Source organism: Pteronotus mesoamericanus, unplaced genomic scaffold (assembly GCF_021234165.1).
Source record: "Pteronotus mesoamericanus isolate MK-2021 breed Mesoamerican mustached bat unplaced genomic scaffold, CSHL_Meso_final scaffold_31, whole genome shotgun sequence".
NCBI lineage: Eukaryota > Metazoa > Chordata > Mammalia > Chiroptera > Mormoopidae > Pteronotus > Pteronotus mesoamericanus.
Window position 1 is genome coordinate 12,942,146 of NW_026555312.1, and position 25,379 is coordinate 12,967,524.

Here is a 25,379-nt window from a genome sequence, read left to right on the forward strand (position 1 = left end):
CTGAATCATTCCCCAGACATAGCCAAAAGGTAAGGGCATTCCATTAAATATATGTCGGAGTACGGGAACAATTTTAAGGTTACAAATCCATTCCCTTATTTTCACATGAGGAGGGAGTACAGCTAACTGGAGCCAGAGAAAAAATTAGAAAAATTTAAATTTTCGGTTCTTAACTCCCAGCCCAGTTTGTAGGGACACTTATACCATAATTGCTATTAACCCATGCAAAGCAGAAATACAGCTGCATAAAGTGTTTAGCAACGTGACTTTATTACAGGTTGTATGACTTTGAAAAAAAATTAAGTGTTTACTGTGAGGAAAAAAATAGTTCAATGACATAACTCCTTGACAAGACTGTACACTGCTTGAGGACACAGGTGCCATCATTTGTCATTTTTATTTCACTTGATCTTGATGCCTTGGTTGTAGATGGTGCTGTAAGGTTGGGGGCTGAAATGGTGAGGCAGTGTGCGGTTGTCCGTGGAGAGAGCCCAGAGTCCCTGAGTTCTCTCTGGCCTGTGCAACAGCCCACTGAGTCCATCTACCTTGAGACGGAGGGTTGCAGGCCCTGCTTTCCCAGCAGCAGCTCCCTGCGTGTTGGGACCGGGATGGAACAATGCATCCATTGCGAGATATAGGGGACCTGTGTGCCTGGAGTCCCAGGGAAACAGCTTCAGGTCTGGTTTTTCTCACCTTTCGTAATCGCCTCCCCTTGATTAAGTTGTGCAAATAAAGCTGATCGTGAAGGAGAGGACTCTTCCTTTCTGCCTTCATTCTCAAACAGCGGAGGTGGCCCTGGAGGAGGTGGAGGAGGAGGGGGTGGAGGAAGGCCAGGCCCAGCGGAGAGGGCAGACAATGTGGATGCAGTTGATGCCACGGGACCCTGTGGGGAGAGAGAAGAGGGAAGGCACTGCACTGAGACGAATGTCCTTGCTGACATCACTTACAACCAGTGTGGCCAGTGAGGGGTTGGGGTGCAAGACTCACAAAGCGCACCCGGGAGGTACACTTGTACATCATGGGTCTGTTTGGGGCAACCTGGGGCAGAGAGAGGATTCGCCTCGAGAACATGGAGCAAGACTCAGCCGCACAGATGCTGCTAACTCAGAGGCAAACAAAGCCATATTTACAAATTCATGTCCAAAGCTCAGGATATGCATTGAACTGAGCCTCGGCCAATTGAGAATCATAAGAAAAACGTGGTCCAGCTGATAAAAGGGTGCACTGAAAATTGCAGCCACCAAAGAGAGGGAGTTGAAAATTATTCAGTGATTATTAGATTTTTTTTAAACCTCTCTGAGCAACTAAACAAGTGTAAACAAAGTAATACTGAAATTCTTTATGCAGAACTCCTTTTCCTAGCAGGCGTGCATCAAACTGACCCCCAGGCAGGGACCATGCGGGACCTGGACGCCGTCAAGCGTGCAGGTGGCAAAGCCCAGGCCCTGTCTCAGCACTCGGGTCCTCGGAGGCTGACTGTTAGTGAGCCAACTAAAAACGGGATTCCTACCGAGCAGTGTCTATGCTTGTTCTTATCTTCTTTGCTACCTGAAGTGCAACCTTTGTTTTCCATATGAAGTTCTAACAGATTGAAATGGCAATAGAGGGATTTAACATTTTGAGAGGAGCCCAAAGAGGCAGTTGTTACAGAGCTTAAAACTGGTAGGAGAGAAACACACACATATAATAAAGTTGTCATAGACACCATTTTACTTTTAAATCCTGAAGTAGAACACTATATTTCTATGCTATGAAAAAAATATCTTAATGATCACATAGTTCTTGAGGCTGATCAATGTTTTTGATGAAAAAAATAGAAAATTTAAAAGAGAGTGATAGAAATGTGGATTAGACCCAATTCTTTTCAATAACAAGTGCAATATATAAAACATTACAGAGTGATAAATATTAAGAAAGACAGCATATCCTTATTTTCCTAAGCAACTCACCATTACAAAGTGTCAATATCGGGTTTTTAGTTTGTGGTAGGTTTTAGTTAAAAAAAAAAACTCCACACAATTTTCAAAATTCTTATATAATCCCTATTAAGTGTAAAATTACCCTGAAATAAAAGATTCTTCTTTTAGTACACATTTCCAGTTACAAAAATAGTCATGGGGTTGTAAAATATAGCATGGAGAATATAGTCAATAATATTATAACTATGCATGGGGCCAGAGGGGGCTGGGCATACCAGAGCGATCACTCCATAAGGTATGTAGATGTCTATTCACTATGTTGTACACCTGGAACTAATACAATATTGTAAATATGTCAACTATAATTGAAAATAAAATTATAAAAGATTTTTATCTATTCATAATGCGTATCTTAAAAACTGAGCCATCTAGAGATCTCACCTCTTGAAGTTATAATATGTGATGGTTTTTATTTCTAAGGAAGACCAGCCTGACTCCATCAGGATTCTCAGGTCAAGCAGAAAATGTTCACATAGCTCTTGAGACTGGCCAATTTTTTTTTTAAGTATATTAAATGTTTCAATTATGTTACTGAGGTGAAATTTGAGAACTTGCTCTGAGTCATAAAGAGCATCAACTATAAGCTTTTCACATCAAATAATAGTCCAGTCCTCAGTTCCAGGCACCAAGAATCACAAAGTATTACTTTTACTCATAAGCACATAATAACTCAAGCAGTCAGTGCGGGACAGACCCCTCTCCCACATCTGAAACACTGTAGCTTTACAACCCTATTTCGTGGAAAGGGAGCCGATACTGGCTTCTAAATCCTGGGATGGTTTACATAGCTCCCTCCCTCTCAGGATTCAGAGCCTCTCTCCAAGGGCCATAAAAGGACACTGAAACCAATAAGCCACATATTCAACTTTTTGGAACTTTGATACATTCAGATGGCTGACCCAGGAACACTAAACAAAGGATTTACTGCAACAAATGTTGCATATAAAAGCCAAAAAATAAGAGAACTCAGGACCAGCTGAAACTCTGCCTTCGATTTATCCTTTGTGCGTTCTGGCTCATGCCAGTATCAGCTCCAGTGAGAACACAAAACTAGGCTCTGGTTTCCAAGGTGACTTTATAATTAGCATTCAGGGGCTTTACTGTATACAGTGAACTTAAAAGCAAACTCATTAGACATTCCCTTCACAGGAGCTCTGTGGGCTGCCCCTTGCAGTGCAACTCTGCCTCTTCCTCCTCCCCGCCTCCTGCAGGGCACTACAGCAATGACTGCAGCGCCTTCTGCGTTCTCACGTGGACCTGGCCGTGAGCGGCAGCCACATCAGCTGGAACCACAGCCCAGCGTTAAGTCGCCAGGAATTCCAATAAAAACAGAGGGGAGATGGTCAGGGAAGGGAAGGAAGCCAAAAATTCTGGAAACTCTCGTATAGGCCAGGCACTAATTGTTTACATTCATTTAACTGATATTTAATGCTCAGTAAAGGAGAGGCTCTATGCCAAACTTGTCTGGACATTAGAATCATCTGGGGATCTCTTAGAAATTCCCACACCCGGGCCAAATTGCAGAAATGCTCTCTGGGGAGGCAGGACACAGACATCGTAGTTTTTGAAGCTCTCTAGGTGATTCCAGCGTGCCTACAGGCTTGGGAAAACCCCTCGGCTAGGCGCTGAGATTGATCTTAGTTGTCACAGCAATATTACTTAAACTGTATTTAACAGAAAATAAAGCAGGAAACCACAAAGGCTGACCCAACATAAAATGACTGGTAAGTGACAGAGACGTAACTCAAGCACATACCTGCTTGATTCTAAAGCCTTCCTCCAGGTTGGCGGTGCCCGTGGTGGGGTCCCGGGGAAATGGGTGAGCGGGGAGGGTCAAAGGCACAACCTTCCAGGTCTCAAATAAATGAGTCCTAGGGCTGTAATGTACAGCAAGCTGACTACAGTTAGTGATACTGTATTGTGTACTTGAAAGTTGTTAAGAGAGTAAATTTTAAAAGTTCTTATCACAAGAAGAACTTGTAATTGCACATTGGATGGATGCTAACTAGACTTAGAGTGGTGACTGTTTTGCAGTCTATACAAATTTTGAATCATTATGTTGTACATCTGAAGCTAATATAATCTTGTATGTCAATGGTAGCTCAATAAAAATTATTAAAAAAAAATAAAGCCTCCCTCGGGGAAATCTTTTATGCCATATTCAGACTTTTATTTTTTTAAATAGTCACGTGTCAAATTAAAGAACCAGAGGTATGGGCTACCTCAAGATATTTATAGTGCTGTTCTTGGGCCTCTTGAAGTTGTAAAACTGGCTTCATTTTTATCTCCACTACATCTCGCTCTATCCCTCTGACGCCTTAGCAGCTGGCCGCTCCTACGGCCACTCTGGAACGAGGCCTGGCCCTATGGGGAGGGAAGAAGTCCTGGCAGTGGCACCTCAGCATCGTCACCCTTGATGCTGGTTTGTTGTAACTCTGCTCTGGTTCTAGAAACTGGCCTCTTGCCTTATTTGTTTATCCTGAGTACCCACTGGTTCCAGTAATGGGGTACTTGTACCCAAACCTTGGCTCCCTGTCTATTGCTCACGTCGTTCTGGGACGGAGACCTAATCACCGTTCTGGGGCAGCAACGACCTGCTGGTGCCATTTCCTTTAAGAGAAACTCTCATGGCAGAGGTGATGTCTAGACTGAATGAGAAGTAGTGGACCCCCTCAGGGCCCACAGCCTCACTTGCCTGCCCAGTGGTCCACTACTTCTCATTCTCATGGGACGCAGGCCCTGTGGGAAGTAGAGCTAAGTGGAGAAGGGAGCCCTGGGGAGGGGGGAGGGCAGGTGTGGCTGCCCTGCACTCCAGTTAGGTCTCTGTAGGGATATCGGAAGGAAGGCTTCAGGAGGGGAATTGTCTGCGGGAGCTGAGACAAGGGTGGAGGAGAGCCTCTGAGCCAACACTACGGGCTCTAGGAACTGAGGGGAGTCGCAGGGAAAGCTTTGAAGGAGCCTGCAGGCGGCACTGATTTCTCGGAACAGAGGCTGTGGTATGGGGTCAGACCTACACGTGCAGAATAAAACTACGTTTTAGCAAAGATGCCGTCTACTTGCAAATTATCCAGATAGTTCTGGTCCTTCTAAAAGAACTCTTTTCTTGATAAAATATTATTTTGCAGTGTGTTTTAACCTGACAATTACTTTAATTTTATTTCTAAGGTGTAGAAATATACATCTAAAAGCTCAGCACCCAGAGGATTATGATACCCTGTGACTGGCGCAGGTCACGTGGAATGGAAAGTAAAGGTGAGGAGCCTGAAGGGAGACAACCTTAATTAAGCAGCAATGACCTCCCCCACCCCCCAAAAATACTACTTTATGGGGTGATGAAATAAGCCTCAAGTACGTTGGAGCCCCAGACTGAAAAAAATTGAGCAAAAAATTTATTCAAGTCCTTTTAACAATGGCTTACAACTTAAAAAAAAAAAAAAAAAGAAAAGCAGTGCATTTATTATTTTAAATGGCCATATTCAGAGGGCAAAAGTTCACTTATATTACAAGAACACAGCACAAAATCTAAAAATGCTGTTTTTGAAAGCTCCTTTAAGATTAATTTTGAGAGATGTTTGATTGTATACTTTTTTTGGGAGGGGGAAGCAGGGCACAAAGACTTTTTTAAAAGTCTGCAAATCCCTTTCTCTAACTTAATTTCTACTGTTCTGGAAAGAGCTGCCTCCTCTAGTTTAAAATATACGAACTATAAGTATCATATAGTGAAACCATTGTATGCAGCATGTGGAAAGCTTGACGTTTTTTGCTTTATACATATATACTATATATAAAATTATATATTATATATAATATACTTACATACTAATGTGCAACTTTTTCATTAAATGTTACTTGAAATAATCACTAATTTTAGTATTTTAGAATTTATATTTTATTCTGAAAGGGAAACTACTTCTAGTTCTTTTTTAAAAATGTTTTATTCATTGATTTTAGAGAGAGAAACATCAATTTGTTCTTCCACTTACTTATGCATTCACTGGTTGATTCTTGCATGAGCACTACTGGGGATCAAACCCACAACCTTGGCATATCAGGACAATGCTCTAAAACCAGCTGAGCTACCTGATTACTGCTAGTTCTTCAATGAAATCTCTACATTGTTTTGCTCATGGCAGTCACATATATATTTAACACCTCACTTCTATCCCCAATGACAAACACCACTGCACTAGTCATCCAGTTAATTTTGCTACAGTGTAGCTTTGGATCTAAATAATCTACAAAAAGGACTCCAATTACCCATTTTGTTGAATTCGTACAAAGCAGGACTAACATAGTACTTTTAGGCAGAGATTTTATGTCTTTTGTGACAAAATTAAGCAAAACGTGGAACATTGCTGGTTACGTTAAAAAAAAAAAGTCAGTTACAAAGAGAAGTTACCCATCTAAGATGTTCTGTTTAATAACTAAATTGTTTGGACATTTTCAACTTTCACATTTTAAATTCTAAGATTTTTCAAACCCAGTAACGGAAGGATAGCAGATGATCTGGTTTTTAAATAGAATCTAACTCTTTAATAGATGGATTGAAAGTGAATTAGAATAAGTGGAGCTCATTTGTCAGCTCACTCAACAAACTTACCAAGGGCTACCTTGCAAGGAGCTGGGCGTATGATGAAAAAGGAGGCAGATGTCTTATTTGTTAAGAAGCTTATAACCTAGTGGGAGTGTCAAGCACATCAATAAGTTAACTCAGATGCAGTTTGACATGTGTCAAGGGTCACGTGAGCAAAGGGCACTGGGGCACACAGGAGCGGGTGGCCATGTCTCCTCCGGAGAGTGGGCTCAGCAGAGCCAGAGAACGGGCTGCTGCGGCCATACCATCGGGTGTTTCATAGAGGACAGGGGTCCGACGAGAGACGCTGAGGGGCCTTCAGCCAGGGGACACGTATAAGTAACATTCATCTCCAACTCTAAGAATAGGTCAGGCAACCTATATCTTGGCCCATGTTTTTACAATTTTTTAAGAAGCAGAGACCAAGAAAATACAAATAACATGTGACAGTATCTTGGAACAAATGGATCCTGTTCCTCATAACAGAGCTTTTGTTAAGAAGTTTCTTCTACAAAATGAGCTTAGTGGCAGTAATATTTTGAGCCACCTGTCTTTAAGTATTTGTGGAGATCATAGATAAAGCTGCAATCTTAAACAGCTGACGTGCGGTGGTTTTACTACCCCGCCCCCACCCTTCCCTCGTGGCCAACACCCCAACTTCCTTCACACACACACACATGCACATATGGGTGTCTTCTGTTTCTCCGTTAGATTCTCTCTTTAGCTGCCCATCTCAGAGCCATCCTGGCCCACTAATCACCTGGTAGCTGTGACAGCTTACCTGTGCCAAATTGTGCTCTTTAAAAGCACTTTAAAAATCTCCAAGCCATTTTAGTCACAAATACATTTACATTAACATGCTAAAACTACGGGAATTCATAATGGTTTATAACAGAACATTTTGTTCAAATGCTGTTTTCTTAATATGACCAAACAAAAAGAATCTCAAATGTGTAATATGACATAAAATAAGAAAATTACCCTTTCATATACCACAATAGGAGGGAGGGATTAGAAGAAAGAACTACCAGTTTCAGAGCTAAAAACTAACTTTGTCCATACATGAATCAGTTTCTATAGCAGCAAGAAATGCTTCATAAATTTGTGATTTAGAGTTTGTTTACCTTTTAGCCACCAAAACTATTTTCTATTTTATGCTAGATGTATTTTGATTAAGAACTGAGTGAAATTGATACATTTCCAAATTTGTCAATTTCTATAAGTACTTGCGAATTTTACATTCATATTTATTTCACACTTTTATTGGAAGACAACTATAATGAAGAAAAAAGCTCGCACATAAACTCACAGATGATCATCCTGTACAACCCAACTGTAAGCCAAAGTGAATTTATGACTTTAGTCTCTATTCTCTCATTTTTATTACTTCCGATAATTTTTAGATGTCTTCTGCCAATGAAAACAAAGGCTCTGGGGGCCTTTCCAAGAAAACAGAATTGTTAAAAATACTACAGTGAAATGCTGTGTAATATTTTAAGCATATGTTTATTAATATTTGTTAAAAAATCAATGTAGGGAATATTTCCCATTTCATCTATGGTAACAGAACACAATCTTACCATTATACAGACTTGCAGTCTAAATAAAAAGGTGGTCCCACAATTAAGAAGGACGTGTGGGGCTCCTTTGGATCCTTTCCCTTCAGAGGCAAGGCTCCAAACACCCTGATGCTGAGAAACAAGTAAAGAGGGAAGATAGGAAGTACCCAAGTCTCATGACTTCGTCAAGGACTTTTGATGGCCTCATTCCTCCTATGCTCGCCACCTGCCCGTGGTGTCTGTCTGCCATGCCTTTGATGACCGGGAGGGACGTGAGCTAGGGCAGTAGATGAAAAAAGACAGAACAGGAAACGAAGTCCCTTCAGAGAAGGAATAATAGTTTTAAGTTGGAAACAGTCTGGGAATAATGTACGCAGTCTACATTAGCTTGTGGAAACTAGTCCCTTAGTGTTATCATGTTAGTCGTTTTCCTAATTATATGTTGAATGTGGCCCTTTAAAAGCCATAGGTGGTGATTCCTGTTGGACAGAAAGTAGAAATCTTTGATAACAGCAGACCAAGCCCTCGAGGCAGAGTCCAGAAGAACATATTGAACACACTCTCAACAGAAACACTGCAAACCAGAAGGGACTGGCAAGAAATAGTCCAAGTCATGAAAAGCAAAGGTCTGCAACCAAGGCTGCTCTCCCCAGCAAGGCTCTCATTAAAATGGAAGGCGAAATAAGGAGTTTCCCAGACAAAAGAAGGCTGAAAGAATACACCTCCACCAAACCAGCATTGCAAAATATGCTAAAGGGAGTGCTTTAAGATGAAGAAAAAGTTTCTATGAATACCCAGTTCCTTTCAGAGTTGCCAATACTTGATATTACCAATATTTTTAATACTCATTAATCTGATTGTGACAATGATGTTATTTTAATTGTTCCTTTACTATTTGTTGAAACTAAACCTGTTTTAGTATATTTCTTGCCCATTTCTATTTTTTAAAAAGCTTTAACTGGCTTTTTGGTATTCTTTATCCATTTATTGATTAAAGGTTTATAGAACTTTTTTCCCTAAAAAAAGGAAACAAACCTATTAACCATGTTTTAGATGTGTTGCAAATACTTTTCTATTGTATTCCTTGTCCTTTAACTTTTTTTATATGTATATTACTATATAGTTAAATGTTTAATACAGGCATATTGTCAATATTTACTTTATAGCTTCTGGGTTTGCATATTTTACTTCAGGTCGTGAAAAATATTAGTTCTATATTCTTCTAAAACTCCTTAGATTCTACATATTGATTTTTTAACTCACCTGAATATTTCTTGTATACTGTGTGAAATAGGGCTCTATATTTGTTTTATTTCAAGTAATAGTGGTCCATGCACCTTATTTGTTGAATAAGCCTTATTTTACCCATTGATCTGAAATATCAACTTAATCATATATTGTTAGACAGATACATACGTTTGTCTCTAGAATGCCTATTATATTTCATTGATCTACTTGATTATTTCTATGCTGGTGTCATGTTGGTTTAATTGCTGAGACTTTACAATGGTTTTACACTTTTTAAATATTTTATAATTAACTTTGACATATAAAAAATAAATAAAATCAATCTGCATTTATGAAAGAAAGAAAGAAAGAGATGGAACTCCTACCTTTTGTGACAACATGGATGGAACTGGAGAATATTAAGCGAAGTGAAATAAGCCAGTTGATGAAAGACAAACACCATATGACCTCACCTATAAGTGGACTCTATTCAATAAAATATATAACAAACAAAATAAACCACAGGCAAGGAAACATGGAGCAGACTGAAAGCGACCAGAGGGAATGGGAAAGAGGACAATGGTGGAAAGAAGGGGAAGGGACTAGACAAAGAACAAGAATGAGTGACCCATGGGCATGGACAACAGAGTGGGAACTGACTGTGGGAGTGGGGGGCGGGGGTGGGGTGGGTGGAGGGGGGTAAAGGGGAAAAAATTGTGACAACTGTAATAAAATAAACATGATTTATAAATTAAATAAATAAATAATTTTTTTAAAAAAAGGCCATAGGTGGTGATTTCTGTTGGACAGAGAGTAGAAATCTTTGATAACAGCAGACCAAGCCCTCGGGGCAGAGTCCAGAAGAACATATTGAACACATTCTAATTTGCTGAAGTGATCCGGCTATTTTGCACAAATCCTCTTGATAAGTAGCCTCGATTATTAGTTTGGCCTTGCTTTGCTCCTGCTATCAGAACGAAATCTGGAATTTCCAGATTGTCTTTTCTTCTTGTCTGCCAGCATTGGCAGCTTGAAGATAAAATTTCTCATAAAATAAAAGGAAAGATAAAATTAAATTTTCCACGGGAAAATTTTCCAGAGTTAAAGATAGCAGAGTATACTCATTAGAGAGACAAACTATAGATAGCCAACAGTTATGAAGACCGAGAGCCACTGACATGTGGCTTGAATTATCTGGACAATTACTTTATTTGGCCAGAAAGGCCTAGGTCTGAACTATCATTGAATTAAAGCTTTTGATCCTCTTTCAGATGTGAGGGTCATTAAAAAAAACCCAACTATTGTATTGCTCAAATTATCCATACTTGGTAGATGGCAAAGGTGGGGGTGAGGCAAACAATAGCTGTTACAAAGTTGATTTGCATTTAGCTTGGTATTATATGTTTTTACTTAGGAAAAAAATAAAAGAAATAGAAGCATCGGTATCTGCTCAGCTTTACAGTCGAGGCACACTAAGACAGAGTAACTCTTGTCTCAGTTTCAGTTGCAAAATTCACAGGAAAGGTCAATTGGTGCTTAGGTCTGGGGAAAGAGCTGGTATAGCTCAGCTTGCACCAGGGGTGCAACCTGGACCAACAAGCTGTGGTCTGGGCTTGGAACCCTATGAAGGGTTCGTTTCATCTTTAGAGGACAATTTGCACCTTTCTCCCATCCCTTCTCAAGAAAACCCTTTTGCTTCATTTAATGTCACATGCATTTCCTGAGTTTATAACAACTGGAAATAAGGGACATGTAGGTGGCATGTGACAGGTGCAGGGGAGGCACTGATGACTAATATGTCCCTATACTAACATGCATCGTTTATTTCAATTACCATCATTTGATAGAAGAAAAAAGAAATTCAATTTACGTGGCTGTTGTACAATGGACACAATCTGTGTAGTTAATGGAATAACACTATAAAAATTTCACTGTGAAGTTATGTGATTACAACTTAATATGTTCAATTTAGCAAACGTGTTTGGACACTGTGCGTGTTTCAGCCCCTGTACCAGTCACTGAGGCAGAGTCGGCGGACCGGGAAAAGGACTCTGCCGTCAGTGAGCTCCCAGCCTCGGCGTGGACAGAAGACACTGCTGTGTTTTCAGGCAGCTGGCACTTGGCTGTCAGCCTTGTGTCTTTGCTCTGGCTGTGCCTTTGCTTAGAAGGTTCTTCCCCAATTTACTACCTGGAAAATTCTTAAATATCCTTCAAGGCTCAGCTCAAAGTTCTGTTCTTTTGTAGATTTTCTGGAGCTCTCCTACAAGGGAATTTCCTGTTTCTCCATTATAAGGATCTGCTAGGAACACATTTACTTGTCTGCGAAGTCAGGTTCGGTCATCTTACTGTCCAGTAATGTGGCCCAGTGCCTGAAGCAGTGTAGGTGCTTCATAAATGTTTACTGAAGTGAGTCAGTAACTGCTTTACAAAGTAGAAAGTGCTAAGCATCATATAAGAAACACAGATTTTCAGAAGTGTTACGGAGGTTCTGTGGAAGGAAAGGAAAAGTTCCAGCTGGGGAGAGGACGTGGTCATAGGCAGACATCAGAGAGGCTTCTGGGAAAGCGGACGGTTTGCAATCCCTCTTAAGGATGAAAGGATCGACTTTGACCCAAGGAAGCAAGAGAAAGGGAACTCCAACAGCAGGGACATGAGTATTGTCATTGAGACAAATATATGCAGCCCAATCCTTAGCAATCACACTAACAGATCCACGTTAGTACTGTCTTTCAAAGCACGACCTCTGATGTGACACACTTGCTTAATGAAAGTGTCACTATTCAACATTTTCCTTTAGAATTGCCTTTAGGCCTGTTTACCAAAATATACACACCAAAAAATCACTCCTGCCTTCACACTTTGCTCCTTTTGACTAAAAAGAGTATTATCTGGATTAATTTTTCTCCAAAGAGGGTCTCAGTGGCTTCTGGCCATTTGAAAAGATAAAAGTCACTTTTAAAGACGGAAGACTTGCTACCACTTAGTTTCCTAAAAAGGATGAGCCAGAGGCTTTATCTGTCACTGCCCTTTCTCACTGGGGAGGGACAGGGCGACAGATGAAGCCACTCAGCTTTGAAGGTGATTACCAGGAGGCCCAGTCTCAGGGTGTGTGTGTGTGTGTGTGTGTGTGTGTGTGTGCGCGCGTGTGCACGCGTGCGTGTGCATGTGCGCAGGGCTCCTGGGGGAGCAGGCCCAAAGGCATGGTACCTTGGCAGTGAATAAGAGCCTGGGGTGCCCGGGGCGGCTCCACTCCTGGCGCTGAACTGACAGCTGAGTTCACTCAGGGTGTCCTCCTGCCCAGGCACCCCAGACCTGCTCTGGGAAGCACCTCAGCATGCACCCTTAAATCACAACTTCCTGATTTCCCTGAGGGGCCGGAGAAGAGAGTGGGCAACAGGACACCCCAAATTATATCACCGCCTTCAACATCACACATTGAAGAATTTCATATAAACACACCTTAATTAAAATACTCTTGAGGTGATGGTTTAAATAAATCTGGAACGTATATTAACTTGCTGACCCTTGGGTAGAGAGAGTTCAAATTCTTGACCTGGCTGGCACGGCTCAGTTGGTTGGAGTGTTGTCCCATAGACTGAAAGGTCATGGGTTCAATTCCCAGTCAGGGCACATGCCTAAGTTGCAGGTTCAGTCCTTAGTCGGGGTGCATATGAAAAGCTGCCAATTGCTGTTTCTCTCTCACATTGATGGCTCTTTCCCTCTCTCTCCCTCCCTTACCTTCTCTCTAAAATCAATAAGCATGTCCTCAGGTGAGGAAAAAAAAAATTACAGAGTTCAAATCCTTGGTTATGAAGAAGTTCTGGCAAATAAAATAATCTTGATCATTAAAGTAGGCAGTTTTAAAAGTAACTACTGTTTTGATTTAAGGAGAGGAAGATTGAAATATTCTAGAAAACATTTATGTGTTCTTATCAACTAACAATAAAACTCAAAAGTATTTATGAGATAATAAAATAGTTCTAAATATAAAAAGCTCACTTAGAGCTTTATAGTAGAGCTAACTCTAAACTATTGTGTATAAAATTATCGGTATTTATTTTTAACCTACACTTATTCTAGTGAAGATACAGTGCAGATAATAATAAAATCATCCCCAAAATTTAAAAGACGGACTTTGAACTGATAGGCAGTAATCTATTAAATCAGACAACTGGTCAATAAATAACCAAGACATCATTACATAAAACCGTCATACTCCTTAATTCTGTAGCCTGCATCCCTCCAACACTCCAGAAACTTTTTTTTCTTTTTGATATGAGAAAGAGAGAGACACAGAGAGAGAGAGAGAGCGAGAGAGAGAGAGATCGGTTGCCTCCCATTCGCACCCTTACTCAGGACCAAACCTGTAACTGAGGCATGTACCCTGATTGGGAGTCGAACTGGCAACCTTTTGGCATACAGGATGATGCTCCCACCAAGCCACCCAGCCAGGGCACCAGAAACCCTGCTTTCTAAAGGTCACTAATAAGACAGATGAGGGCAGCCCTTTCCTGGTCCTTACAGTGACAGTGATAGCCAGTCCACCTGTCTTAGAGCTCTGAGACCCTGGGCTCTCTAGTTCTCTTGACTCCTTGACTGATATACACCACTCTCCAAATAATGGCGTCCTCCAAGATTTTATCCTCCGTCATATTCTCTTTCTCTCTTCTCATGTATGTAACCATCATCACTAGGTCTCCCCCATTCAGTGATGGGCAGACCAGCATTTTACCTGCTTGCCACGCCTCTCCACCTCCATGGGTGGCTCACCTGCACCCTAACAACAACATGGCGAAAGCTCATGAATGCTTTTCTTGCTCCTCTGCTAACCCCTCCTGCTGATTTTCCTATTTTTATGGATTATTATGATTCTCCCAAACTCCCAGGTTGGAAACTTAGTGTTTAGAGGTAATCGCTCTCTCCTGCTTCTCTCTGTCTCTCCCCTTTGTCCTCTAACTCAGTGTCCACATCATCTCTTTCTTTGCGTTGCCATTGTCACACTCTAGGTCACATGCTAACTCCCCCACCCATGGCCATCCACTAGCCTCCTAACATGTTTCAGGGCCTTTAATCTCTCCCTTTCTCCATCTGTCTTGCACAACTTTCTGCTTAAAAACCTACGGTGCAGGAAAAAATAAACAAAGCCCTGCACACCACATAGGAATACCTTCTTAGGATAACACGTAAGGATTTCACCATCTGGCCCCAATTCGCCTTTCAGTTCTCACTTTTTGCTTCATGCCTCTCTGCGAAACAACCGGTTTTCCTCTCAAAGCACTTTGTTCACGTCCTGTGCACCTGCGCTGGATTCTCTGCTAAGAGCTGCCCATCCTTTACTGTCCGCCTCCAGAACGCCTGCTCCTCCTTCATGACCCACATCCAGTGCCAGCCCCTTTGTTGCCCTTCTCGCCCACCCAGGAGTTTAATTAGCAAGGTTTATTTCCAACATAGCCTTGTATTGTTCTCATATATTTTTGCTTCATAATTAAAACTTGCTGTTTGATGGCAGAAATTGTAACATAAATATAGTGCCAGATGTGTGCTCTGTACATGGTAGGTAGCAATAAATAGTTACTAAATAAATGCATGAGTAAAAATTAAAGATTTTCCTTACATCTCCCTCAAGCTGGACTCCTTTGGTCCAACTTAAATATCTAAGAGCAGTGCTTTTCAAACTTTAACATGCATATAAAGTCCCTGGGAAGTCTTATTAAAAGACAGGTTCTGGTTCAGCAGATCTGGGGTAGAGTCTGAGATTCTGCATTTCTAACAAGTTCCTAGATTGCCGCAGGCCCGAGAACCACGCTGCACTACAGGATTGGGTATCCTGTACCTCTCATATTTTCCTGGTCCATGCCACTCATCATTGAGCTTATCTGTAGCATGCCACTCGCCCCATTCGATCATGTTGTATGGTTTATATATTCAGCTGGAACGTGAGTTTCAGTGGACAGGAACTGTGTCTACTGGGTCATATATCCATCTTAGTATTCTCAGCACATTGCTCAGAACGAGGGGCAAAGTAGGTGCTTAAGCAATGTTTAATTTGGGCTGAACTCACAGCCATTTCCAACCTAACTCCATGTGGAGCTCATTTGTGAGTCAATGACACTCCTTCTCCCTCTGAGCAGCCTGGATCTCTTCCACAGGAGAAAAACAGGAGCTAAAAACCCAACAGCAATTAATGCAGACTGAATGCAGCTGTGGTCAGGTAGCGCCGAGAGCCACTCTCCGTAGCCACAGAGACTGGTGTACTTGTGACCCAGACAAACAGCACGCCGCCTGAGGTTTGGTTCATTCGTTTTGATTGATAAACTTAAGGCATAGGTTTGGGAAAACTTTACGCTACCATGTATGAAAAGCCTGTATCGCATGTACCTTGGACTTTTGTAAATAACTGTTTGTGCACTCTGCCAAACAATAGTAGAGATGAGTATTATTTTTTTCTTTAATAATGCATAAAATAATTCTGTTTATAGTTTAAATAAAAATTTAGATATAAAGATTGAATTTTTGCTTGTAAAATCAGAGGAAGACAGGAGGACAGGCTTGAAAACCTAATGATATACATATTTAATGAGATGCTACAGAGTATACATTATTTACAAGTCAGGGTGCCTGCTGGCTGAATTTTAATTTGATCACAAGCAAATTGTTAAGTTATGGCTTTGTGAATGGACACGCCATCTTTACGTTTAGAAATAGTTTGAAAAGAAATGTCTACCTGGAGAAAAAGGAGTGACCATAACATCTGCTTTGAGGAAAATAAAGCCCCACCTGTGTAATATTGTAACCATTTCCAACTAATATTTGCGGTTCCGGGGAGGATAGGATGGATGCCAATTTGTGTATAGGATAGATTTCTTTTTTAAATTCATGTTATTAATATAAAGAATTACATCACCATTACATAGGACCTTATATACATTCATCGGTATGTAGTTTTATTCTGCGTTACAAATAATCACATCATAGTTGTTTTCACAACTAAAGTAATTCAGAAAGACATATGAAAGGACAAATATCTGTCAAGTTTAACACCAGAAAGTTAAGAGAACAACCACATTTTATCCTATTTATGAAATTCTTTTCATGCCCTTTTCTTGGCCAGATCCACACAGAACAGAATAGTAGCTGGAATGTTGATCTGGACAATTCATAGAAAAAGTCAGTTATTTTGGTAATTATTAGTGTAAAGATTAGGCCTTAGTTTTTCACCTTTACTTATCTGATTTGCTGATTCACTTATCAGGAACTACCAATGACTATTACAAACCTGACCAATTGCAGGGGATAATAATTTACAGTGTTGGGTTCCTGCCAAAAGATCAATTTATTTCGCAAAGTGTATTTCAGACCTAGTGCAGAGGAAACTATGCAAGTTAATTCACAAAAGAGTCCCCAATAATTAAATTGCCTCAAAACTGCAAGAAGTTTCTGGTGTAGAGTCCTAGGCCATGGTCATGCTGAAGACAAGCTGACAGAAACGAGAAGATTGCATTTGCCACAGTAAATATAACGAGAAATTCCAGACAGATTACTTCCCAGCTGCTTCTTCCCCTGGAAGCACCCGCCACCCCCACTTGTGCACATGGACCCTCTTGCCAATCACATCCTGAAAAATGTCTGGCTTCAACGTTTTGCATTTTGCCGTGACAACTGAAGGGAGCAACAGTTGTCTGACACAGCTGCAGTATGAACTCACAGGTTAGAAGCCGGGAGCAGGCAAATACAGTTAGTTAGTTTCATCTGCTAACTCAGGGGGAATGAGTCTTTCTCAGGGAGCTGTACCCTTGGAAACTCAGTATCCAGTAGCACACATGCAGCTAGTTGGTCACTAAAACCCCACAGAGTGCAAATCTCAAAACCCAATTTGAAAGAAGAAAACAAGTGACTCAAAATACTTGAAATTTAGATTTTAAATTAAAAAGTACAATTAAAAATATTTTGTAACAGTTTATTTTTTTTACCCCAAGTCTTAGAAGAGAACAAAAATATGAGGAACTAGGTTTTTGTGCATATGTCTTAAAACTTGTCAAAAAATTTTGTACATATGATATCTCTGAATCAACATTTTCTTATCATTATCACTCCTTTTTAAATTTTTTATTGTTTATTCTATTACAGTTGTCCCAATTTTTTCCCTTTTGTCCCCCTCTACCCAGCCCACCCCTTTAGCCCACAGTCAATCCCCTCTCCGTTGTCCATGTCCACGCGGCGTTCATACATGTTCTTTGACGAGTCCCTTCCCCTTCCAGTCCCCCCTACCCCCGCCACCTCCTCTCTTTAAATAGCGCTGCTAGGAACATACAGCTGTCAGTCTATTCCTTGTTTCCATGTCTCTGGTTCTACTTTTCTCATTAGTTTATTCTGTTCATTAGATTCCAGTTATAAGTGAGGTTATATGGTATTTGTCTTTTGCCAACTGGCTTATTTTACTTAGCATATCAACCTCCAGTTCCATCTATGCTGTTGCAAAAGGCAGGAATTCCTTCTTTCTTTCTGCTGTGTAGTATTCCACTGTGTCAATGTACCACAGTTTTTTAATCCACTCATCTATTGATGGGCATTTGAGCTATTTCCAACACTTAGCTATTGAAAATAGCGCTGCTAGGAACATAGGGGGGCATAAATTCTTTTGAATTGTGTTTCAGAATTGTAAGGGGATAATCCCAGCAGTGGAATCACTGGGTCATAAGGCAGTTCCATTTCTAATTTTTTGATGAAATTCGACACTGTTTTCCACAGTGGCTGCACCAGTCTGCATTCCCACCAGCAATGCACTGGGGCTCCCTTTTCTCCACATTCTCTCCAGCACTTGCTGTTTGTTGATTTATTGATGATGGCCATTCTGCCAGGTGTGAGGTGATACCTCATTGTGGTTTTAATTTGCATCTCTCTGATGGTTAGTGATGTTGAGCCCCTCTCTTTTTTTACCTGTATTTTTTCCATCATCATTTATCTTCCCTAGATCCATTTTCATTCCTCACTTTTAATATCTGGAAAAAATTTTATTGTAGCACTCTTCCATTAAAGCAGTGAAGTAAATGTTTTGCTTTATAGCAATTACTACTTTGAATAGAATTTCCCATAGCATGCCATAGGCTTTTTGTGGTGCATCTTCGAGTATCATAATGGACTATCCATTAAGATGAAATACATTTCTTAAAACTCCTGAATATTGTGGCATCAATGAACACCAATACCACATGTTTCTACATTCTTTCCTGATCCTTATTTTATACATGCATACTTTTAGCATAGTTATGATCAGAGGGAAAATAAATGCAGTGATTTTTATTTAATTTTTTTCCCCAAATGTCATTTGATCAGATAATTCTAAGAGCCCTTTCTTTCCTCTTTGCAAGAATGCTGTGACTCTGGATATAATTGTTTATCATTCATTTTTCTGGTATGTTGGCAGACCAGAGTAAGTGAGCAAAAGTTTATTTAATTTATGCTATGGATTATGTTTTAGAAATGTTTAAATAGTTTTTAATAACTTAGATAGAAATTTAGATTAAAATGAAAACTAATTTTTATAATAAACTTTCAAACAGTTTTACCCCAAATCTTATAAGAAGAGGACAAAAATATCAGGAAATAGGTTTCTATCCATATGTCTAAAAGCTTATAAAAAAGTTTTGTATGTATCATGCTATCTCTGAATCGACATTTTTTTTTTACCATAATCACTTCTCACTTTTAATACCTGGCCAAAACTTTATCATACTACTTTTCTATTAAGGAAGTGAAGTACATGCCCCGCTTTATAATGGTCACCATTTTGAATGTAATTTTCCAGTAGCATGATACGTGCTCAATAAATAATAGCTGTCATTTTTATTGAGGTAACCCATGCTGCCCAATGCATGCTCTAAGGATCATTTATATTTTGCATAAGGATAACATTTATGTTTTATAACATGATTTTCAAAATATGGAATGTGACCCTTAGTGGGTCATGAATTTAGTGGATCTCATCCAGCATTTTATAAAAAAATGAAATAAAATAGAAAATATATGAATGCACATCATGTGGTAAGAAAAAGTATTGTTTTGTGAAACTTATTTTAGTATTGTGTAAGGTGTGTATGGAAAATGTATTTCTTATGATGGATTGCTTTAAAAAAAGTTTGAAAGTCCTTGTCACAAGGTATATATTTCTAATAAACATATGAAATGACAAGTATTCACTCTAGAATAAAGCAAAACAACTACATTTATTTTTCTATAGCTAATAATCAATTCTCTTTTACATTCAAAGCACATTTACTCAGCTTTGCCCATTGCATTAAAGGTATTCAAACCATTTAAAAGTAATTTTCTATTCATTTGCCATAGCCACCATTAGAGAATTAATAGGCTAGTTGTTGATGTGATTATTTTCTACAAATAGAATCTTATTCCTTTTTCATTTATCTACCATGAAACAATAGGACATCTAACAACCCTTGACATTTAGTTTGCTATTCTCTCATGATGACCTATCTTAATGGCAAACGTGACAATTTCCCTTTATGACAAATTAACCTATTATAAACAACATCTCATTGGAAATGTATGAAAAATAATTCCAATTAGTCTACAAAAACACCCAATCACATCTACACATACCCTTCTGTGTTAAAACCCTTCAAATGTTTATGGGCTCTTCACTTAGAAATCATAATGTTGTGAGCAGAAGATAAATAATCACCTTAGCTATTGTATCTTGCACTGTGCACTTCAGCTCATGGAGAAAATAGGCAAAGTAGAAAATAAAAACAAGTGTCTGTCTTTAGGAGTCAACGTTAACATTTGTACAAGTGCTGGGGAACTAATGCAGAAGTCCCACACTCCCTTGGAAAACTACAAACTCTGCCTTCGTTTTAAGCCTAATCTGCTGACATTAACAATTAAAATTGAAGATAGGTGCTAGAGTATGGCTACGGCGGGGGTGGGGGGTAGGGTGGAGGTTCTCCCCTTGAATAGAATTCACAAATATGCCCTTTTACCTCAGCATTACCCCAGTTAGACCATCCACTGGGACCACTGAAAGGCAACATTCATTTCTAACAGAAGGGATTTTCCATGAGAAGCATTTCTCAGACAAGTACATAGTCTTAAAAGCTTAAAGAAGATTCTAAAAGACCCCCGATTCACAATTTAGTTCAAACTGTTTACTGAGTACTTACTCAGTACCAGGCACTATATTAGGGGCTAGGGATAGACATGGGTTTCCAGTCGAATGAGAGAGCACCAAAAACACACAAAAAATTACAATTCTATATTCTAAGGGCTATGGTTGAGGTATAATAAAGGATCAAAGAGGCATAAAGGGAGGACACCAATTCCAGATGGAAAGCTGATGGAGATCAATGAAAGTTTCTTAGAATAGTGATGTTGAAGTGGAGTCTTGGAGAAGGGAGGAGGGGTACTTTCTCCAGGGAACTCAGCTCATAGAGCACGATATATGTTTGGGACATTGCAATGGAAGATGAAATTTGCACATTTTGAAACAACAATTTGATTCGGCTTGACCTCAGTACTGCATGCGGTCAGGATTCCGCGAGTAGTTTGGTAGTGCTGCTGCGCAGTGAGACAAGGACAGGTACGAGAGCAGGAGGAAGATGAGGGCAGAGGTCGGGTCAACCCCTCCCGTGGGAATTAACCTAGGAACAGACCGAGCCTGGATTTTAACCTAGGACAAGGATATCCCACAAACTAGTAGAACTACTTGAATATTCAAAAATATTATTCGGTAAACTTTAAAACACCAAAAGAGAAAGCAAAAATATTAAAAGAAACATTTTATCCATAATTCTCTCTCTTTAAAATTAATAACAATTTCAAACTTTTGTTTCTTTCAGTTTTTATCTCACAGTATCATCATATAGATGCCATTTTAGTAATCATAAACTTTTGCACTCTATCACTAAACTATCACTAAATTTCCCATGTAATTATCATGTTATTTTTAATGGCTGTCAAATGTTCTTACCACAGACAACTTTACCACTTTTTTTCTGCATGTCATGGAGGCCGTTTCCAGATTTTCCTATGACAGATGACATTGTCATAAACAGTTTGTACATGTATATTTTTATCTTATGCTTTCCTTGAGGTAACTTCTAAAGTGTGAGAAATTCTAGGCTACTGGGAGTAAATATTTTAATGGCGTTTTGTTATCCAGGTGGAAGAGGGCTTGGTACTTACTGTTTTGCTCCAAGTAAGGCCCGTGGTGTGGTGTTCCTTGATGTATGCTTGAAGCTCACTCCAAATGTTCAAATATGACTTCACCCAATCCACATGGCGTAAATCACTTTGTTATAAAAGAGAGTGGAAAAGAATGGAGTTAGGATCTAAAATCAGATTCAAAAAATAGGGAGACCCATGGTAATCCAGTAACTAAGGCTGGATGGCCCTGGAGCAATTATCGTTCTAGTCCAGTTACCGTGAACTGATTCCAGAAAGAACCATGAAAGAAAGGTGGCCCAGGTGTCTCCCGAGGGGAGCCGAGTGCCCTGAGCTCCAGATGTGGAGCAGAGGGGACCACTGCGGGGACCCCAGGGAACCACGCCAATTCAGGCCGTGTGTCCTCACTGTGGAGAGGTGACTCTTTCTTTCTGTACTGCTTCTAATGCAAAATGAAAAACAATGTGCTTTCAGGAAAGAGTGGTACTGAACCCAAAAAAACCCAACAAAACAAACAAAAAAAAACAACCAGTCCTTTGGCTTGTTCTCTAATAATTTGGTTGAATTATTCAGTTGAAATATAACCAAATTTTAGAATTTTAGACTGGTAAGGAAGTTGCTGTTATAAGAAAAATGACTTCCTACAAATGGGTATCATTCCATACTTTTAAAGGTAAGATTCACTTAAATTACCTTAAGTTGATATTCATAATGGCAATGCAAGATAGGCAGGGTATTACCAGTATTTTTATCCCAAATTTACTGAACCAAGATGTAGTTAATACTTACCTTTTACAACAGGATTACCATACAAGATTGAGACGATTGTTAGAAATAGTAAACGTGTAGATAGACAAAAATAGTTGCATTTCCTTAGGATAATTTTCACCCACACATTTTTTTCCACTTTGAATGAACTCATGGTAAATGAGAAAGTGAGGAAGTCTCAGTTAATAAAAACTTAATCTTGAGCCTGGGCCATTCATCTGAAGACAATCACTGAAGGAAACCTCTGTTACTAAAGCTCTTGACACTGGTGACTTCTCTCTGGACATATTTTGTTTTGTTCTCCTTGAAAAGCTCCATGAGAAGCCCCACTATGTGTTTAGAATCCCATCGGGTTATGCCATTTAAGAAAAGTGAAATTGGGAAATGAAGTCATAATTATCTACTCCTTGAAGATGAAACATGTGAGTATGGCTTTGTTCTATATTTTAAGATTTACTGATTATATTAATCAAACCTGTGAAAAATCTCATTTTCACGTTCTCACACTTTCACAGTCAAATACTAAAAGGCTGAATGTAGCTTCATATGTCTCTCACATCAGTTTCCTTATCTGACAGGGCGTGTGAGGGTCTTACTACAGAGCCCTGCACAGAGGAGGCAATACACGCAACAGCTATTGTGAGGGTGCTAAAATCATTTAAATATAATGTACACACATGTATGGTTATTTTATACATATATGTACATATGTATACGTACATAGAACACCTGTCTATAGACATTCTAGAAATAGCAGGTTGCATGTGTCTATTTAAACAGTTTAACAAAGCAATAAAGTCCAAACATGTGCAGGCAAATTTATTTTTTGTTTAATTATTACAGCATGATTTCGACTTGAAGAAAGTTCTAGCAAAACTTGTTATAAGGAATAACAATATGATGTCTTCAAGCCTGAAGTCAGTCTCTACCAGACAACACATTAAGTAGGACCCAATTATATATCAGGAGCTATGAACCCATCCTTAGTTTTCATTTACCCTGGAAGAAGCTATGGTGGGAGCCTGTGATTTTAATAATTATGACTCAGAGAAGCCACACCTCTACAAAGTCAAAGTAATTATCTTACTCTGTTCATTTACTGAAAAAGAGCCAAACAGCCAGTCAAGCCAGTCATAAGGGCTGCACAGATGCAGAGTCCACTGCCCACAGCACTTATGTTTAAACCACAAGGAAGCCTGACTCAACTCTTCCACCCGCGGCCTGTCTGCAGGTAGGCAGCATGAGTGACAAGGGACTGCAATGTTCTGCAGCAGCACTGAGCCCACAGAGCGAAGGCCCAGCTGGCTTGGGTGCACCCACACGTGGGTGTACTGTGAGTGGTGCGCAGTGTTCTGCCTCTGACCGCTTACCACCCCTGGAAGCTTGACCAGCGACTTGGGACTGGCTGGGCAACTTTTGCAAGTGAAGTGGATGAATCCACACGTCTGGCTGCATTTCCCTGGCATATGACACAGTGTTCAGGTGGTCCACTAAGTGTAACTGAGTTGTTGATGCTGCCAGAAGTACATTTTCTACTCCATAGCTGACATCGAGGGGCAAACACTGGGTTCTATTTGCGTGTGTACAAAAAAGCAGAAGTCCACAACCCTCCTGGCTATGCTGCCACCTAGAGAGAATCACTCACATCCATGGCCTAACATATACTCAGGTAGGAGCTGGGAGGAGGCTGGGACCCAATGATCTGAGAATCAAACAAAAATGGCCTCCAAGGGTGACATGCAAGAAGGCAGAGACCTAGGTGGTGCCTAAGGTGTTCCATCCTGAAAAAAAGACTAGGTATGGAAGATCTTTTATGATGTGGAAGTCCCTATGGGCTAGGTTCATGCCAACATAATTTTTATGTCCAGCTTTTGTAACAAAACTGACTCCTAAACTGTTATTTTTATGTGAGAAGCGCAGACATCTTGCATTTTTGATGCCTTTCCTCATTCATATTGCCTTGTTCTGTAGTCTCAGATACAACATGGCAACATTTGGAGTTGTATCATGGGCACTATTGCCTCAGACACAGTTTTCTGGGGGCAGAAAGTCTATTACTGGGTATAATTAATTTTTTTGAATTTCCCATGGGGTGAAATAGGAAAAAGGCGCTCTTAAGCCTCCTAAAGCTGCCCTTCTTAAAAGATACCATATCTCTTTTGCTGATGCAGAATAAAAAAACTGTATGAAGGTAGCACTATAGTTTAGGAGACATTTTCATGGATATTCAGCTCTCGTGTCTTTCCATTTGGCCCCATTTTCACTTGTAACCCTAATTTAGGTCTCTCTAAGATCAATGATTGGGCTTAGAAAGCAATGGTTTTAAAATTTAAAAGTTGGTTCTATAGGCAAACCCATTGGTTCAGACTTGTCTGTATTTCCTACAGCTCTCTGAGTGGTTGCTGTTCTTATAAATGTCAGTCTGTCCACCCTAATTGTATTTTAGTCTTACCACAATCTCCACTTTCCTTCTCATTGGCCTGGTTTATTGTCTCATCTCATTTCTGTTCTTTATTTATACTTCATTTTCTCATTCCTCCTTTCCTCTCTCTGCTCATCCACCAGCTCTATTTTGATCAGTGTAAAAGTTTTGTGACCATATGGAGCTGGTCTATCACAAACACCACAGAGCTCTTGCATTAATGTGAGAATATGTAATAGATAACATGCATTCAAGTGGGAGAGTTTATTCATTACAAGAAAACTGAGGCAGACTTTCTAAAACACTTTCCATTTTGCTTTTCCTGCAAAGATGCATTTTTCATGAACATTTATAGTAAATTCATTAATAGCCCTTGGAAGGAATCGGTAATGAACTATACAAATGTTAGGGACAAATGTCTAACAAGAGATTAACTGAAAACTTGGTTAGTAAAAGAAGGTACTTACCTGTGTTTGTAGTCCTTTAAAACCCTGTTAGTGTAAAAGGTGGCAGCATCATTCATCTCCTTGACATAAGGACCAGGTTTGGGGGACTGAGAGAACAGGACCATCACCCAAGCATAGAAGGAAAAAAAAAAAAAAACAGGATAAGAAAGGAAATGCCTTAAAGAAGAAGTAAAGCAATGGAGATGTTGACTTGAAAGTTGGAGTCAA

The 25,379-nt window shown here is 39.8% G+C and overlaps 1 protein-coding gene across 1 annotated transcript in view; it reads right to left on the reverse strand.

Annotated features, from left to right (window-relative positions):
• Positions 1–25,379, reverse strand: part of CAP2 (cyclase associated actin cytoskeleton regulatory protein 2) — a 131,875-nt gene that overhangs the window by 11,279 nt on the left and 95,217 nt on the right. The window contains exons 6-8 of the mRNA XM_054591859.1: positions 25,173–25,258; positions 21,537–21,642; positions 694–883 (exon numbers count right to left, since the gene is read on the reverse strand). Of these exons, the coding sequence (XP_054447834.1) occupies positions 694–883; positions 21,537–21,642; positions 25,173–25,258 (382 nt within the window). The remainder of the gene's footprint in view (positions 1–693; positions 884–21,536; positions 21,643–25,172; positions 25,259–25,379) is intronic.